A 3,861-nucleotide genomic window follows, 5' to 3' on the forward strand; every position below is an offset into this window, starting at 1 on the left:
AAGAGTGTCAGGATTTAGTTCGAATTCTTCACTACGTTAATCTGCACAAGCAGCTCAAAGCCAGCACTTTCTTCTGCAGTTCTTCAAACTGAAAAATCTCTCTATATATGGCAACAGATCTTTCATATAAAAATATGTTTATGAAAAATATAAGCACTGTCATATTACAGATGTATTTGGTATTTAGCTGGAAATTATATTCCTGTCATCAGGAAAAGGATGGACGTACACCAAGGACTACATAAAATGTGAGAACCTTCAACTCTAAGGACCCAAATTCCTTTACTGTGCTGGGAGGGACAGCCCATGCCCATCTTTCCCATTCACCTGCAGCTCTGCTTTCCCAAAAGCAGTGGTGGGACAGGAACAAACTCACCTGCGGTACCTACACAAAGATGCTGCTTACTGATAGAGCTTCTCTCCCTTTTCAGTACTGCCATAGGAGATAATGTGTAATTATTGACCTAACTTTATCTAACAAGGTTACACCTCAAAGATCTTCCCGGGCAAAGGCTCCCACATCAGGGCACACCAACCTTCCTACAAGCTTTGGCTTCGTCAATTCAATCTGGTCCTGTTTTCAAAGGCACTTGGTCAACAGTTTGCACATCTGAAGACCAGAACAACTGAATTTTCCATTTTCCATTTCCAAACGTGTACCTCTGTTGCTTTCAGCTCTGAAAACACATTTCTCACCTGATCTTCTAACAGGGAGAAGGAAGCTGAAGCTGAAGGTACTGTGAGTTGCGAGGCTGCTGAGCATCTGGGGTAGGGCTCTGGAGCAAGGATGGCATTTTTGGGGCTTTAGGAACGTAAAGGATTTGTGCACAGGGTATGAGTCCATTTGTTTTGCCATTCCAGCTTTCTGACCCCAAGCAATTCTCATGTGCCAAGAGCAGCACAGCTTTTAGACAGACACAAGCATTACTTAATATTGTATTTTAATTTCCTCACTAATGGAGACATATCCAAGAAGAGCTCTAATCACCAGATTTCTCTCACAGTTAACAGCAAATCGTTACGGATCTTTGACTTTTTTTTAACATAGTAGCACTGAAGATATTTAAGTTGGTTAAGGTTATTTAATAGTGGCTAACAGCTACTCATATCTACTCCCTGAAACACTGCAGACTTCCACAGAACTCAGCAGAAAAAAATAACATTTGGCATCTCAGTACTGTTAAGTCCTAGCTTGGTCTTCAATTCCAACACAAAATAAACTGTATATACAAGTTCAAGCTTTTAAACTAGTCACTGTTTGGGATTTATGCATTCCAGCCAGGTCTCGTGGCTGATCAGCTTAACAGACCTTGTAGTGAAACGACTGCTGCACTGCTTCAGTCCCGTGGAAATAGTATATTCCCTAAGAAAAAAACAAAAAACAAGGGGGTGGTGGTGGCAAAAAAACAGGACTTTTGGTTGAAGCATAAACAGCCGGTCAACACAAACCTTTCAGAAATTTACTGTATAAAGCAATCATCACCTTTCCTCCCTGCAGGCCCGTATTTCCCACAGAGACAAGTATCAGAGTTAAGAAGCCCTTTGTATGGTGGAAATGTAGCCTAGCCTAAGTGCAGCGCATTAATTTGCTGTCCGTGCTCCCTTCAATTCACGCTTTCGGTTGCACTCCGCACCGCTAACAGCTGATTACACACAGAAATACTCTGATAGGAGAAATTATTCCCACATAAAACACAGCTGCCAAAAGATGCCAGCTCCCATTAGGAAACGGGCGGTTCCCAAAATTTAGTCTAGGAAAAGTTGTAACAAGAACTTGTCTAAACGTAGGTGAGGGTAAGTGAGAAAAACAGCACCCCAGGGCTAAGGTTTAACTTCTGCAGGGATTCCAGCACTCATTTTGGTACTGTGCCTTGATACTGGGATTTTAAATGGATGCTCCAACGCATTTATGCAGGTGCAGATCCATCTATCTCCTCATTTAAAACAGTTAAAACAAGTGCTGAAGGGGCTATGGGTCTGCTTTGATTTCTCTACCACAGTCCTTTCCAAATAGAGCTGTGAAAAACCCAGGAAAGCACAAGTGTCCTGAGCTACACTTGCTATGCATTTCTATTATACAAATATATTTACTAAGTCAGGTCTATTACAAAACTCCTCAGACCACCATTCGACTCAAACTGGCGTTTTGGGGTTTTTTTCTAGTCTTGTGTGTGTTTATTTCAGCCCTAAACATCAATCCTTTGCAGTATTAGGAAAAAATCAATGACGCTGCTGTTTAATCTATGCCTTATCTGGGAAGGGTTTCAGAATGCGAGATACAAACACGATCGAGTTCATCTTTAAAAACCCCAAAGTAGCGCTGTTTCTGTTTTCTGAAGAACCTAACTTGAAGCTGGAATGTGTCTTGCTTAGCGGTTCTCTCTATCAATAACCGCATGAAAATTCATATTGATGCAAGTTTTTAAATGAAATGCAATTAATACAGGAAATATCTGATTGAACAGAAGACGTACTTCACTGATATTGCACAGAAGCACATAAAGCAATGGAAGTTTGCAAACAGGTGACCTCAGCAGACCGCCACATTTTATACACACATGATAAAGCTCCAAAATCCTCGTATTTTGACTACTTTAACTCAAAAGTTTAACGAATAGGGAGCAGGCAGTGCTCTTTTTACAGTCAGTAAGGAATTCTCCAAACACTTGGATGGGATTACATTTGCAATGAGCCCCATAAAAAGCAAACATCCAATTTGCGGGTGACCAAGCTCGCTCTGTGTCTGTTCAGAAGGCTTTTCTCCTGGTCTGCACCACGCACACAGTTCTCACAGCCTATTCCTCCTCCACAACGCTACGTAGCGGAGCATCAAGAATTTCTGCCTTAATGGCTCTTAAAACACACGGTTAAGAGTTGTCTCAAAGTGAACCTCTGGGCTTTGGCATTTAGGACACACGGCTCTTGTGAATGAACCCTTTAATTTCAGACATTTTTCTAATATAACGCTGCATCTTGGTTCCTACCACTGTCTCCATACCCGGCTCGCTTCTGTCTTTATTTAGACTGTTACGTACTAACGCTCGCTGGCTTCTGACACAGGACAGTAAATGTCACACAAGCGCCTGCGGCCGATGTCCTGCTGCAGGAAGGCATCAGATGGCACGGGCAACGAGGGTGTTTAAAGTCACCTCCTCAAAGAGAGCCCTGCAAAGTCATGGCTGCAAAGTCACGCAAAGTTAATTTACTGCCTTATTAATGGGCTGGGAATAGAGTTCAGTAAAATTACAGCTGAGCTTCTTTGGGGAAAAAAAAAAAAAGAAGAAGAAAGTCCTTTCTGAATTATTCATTTTCCTACCAATACCCAAAAGTAGCAGAGCACTGATGTAGTACCAGAAAGGCAGTGCTCTAGCGAAGTGTTTAATTTCATGTTCACACCTGACAGAGCTGTACTCATTTGTCATTCCAAAACTTGGTTCTGTTCGAACCCTTATTTCATTAATTCCTACACTCACTCTTAGGTGTGGTTTTAGTCCAGGTCAGAGCACAGCCAGTACTAACCACTAACAGAATAACTATCACCAAACATGATCTGGTGGGTATGTGAAAAGGAAAAGTACTTTAGAAATCAGTATTTTCATAGATCCAAAGGTTTCTACTCTCAGACTTGCACATATGTATGTGTCTGTATATACAGACATATGCATAAGCCATATTAGAAGTAGTTTCCTATTAGAAATAACAGGTAAATGAGTAATTTCTGACACTGAAATCCAAGGAAAGTGGTGAAGAAGAGAACTGATCTGCACAGTTATAGCAATCTCCTGACATTACTGCACTGCAGCACGGACAGGGTCCTTACAGGAGGTTTTGTAATGTTGGGCTAATTGGGAATAAAGGGAA

General features: G+C 41.5%; 1 protein-coding gene across 1 annotated transcript in view; it reads right to left on the bottom strand.

The window, feature by feature from the left end:
• Positions 1-3,861, bottom strand: part of CTDSPL (CTD (carboxy-terminal domain, RNA polymerase II, polypeptide A) small phosphatase-like) — a gene marked incomplete at its 5' end in the record, with an annotated part of 30,773 nt that overhangs the window by 18,041 nt on the left and 8,871 nt on the right. Inside the window, one exon of the mRNA XM_010187351.1 lies at positions 1,310-1,363. Within this exon, the coding sequence (XP_010185653.1) occupies positions 1,310-1,363 (54 nt within the window). The remainder of the gene's footprint in view (positions 1-1,309; positions 1,364-3,861) is intronic.

Source organism: Mesitornis unicolor, unplaced genomic scaffold (genome assembly GCF_000695765.1).
Source record: "Mesitornis unicolor isolate BGI_N332 unplaced genomic scaffold, ASM69576v1 scaffold13966, whole genome shotgun sequence".
NCBI classification, from domain to species: domain Eukaryota; kingdom Metazoa; phylum Chordata; class Aves; order Mesitornithiformes; family Mesitornithidae; genus Mesitornis; species Mesitornis unicolor.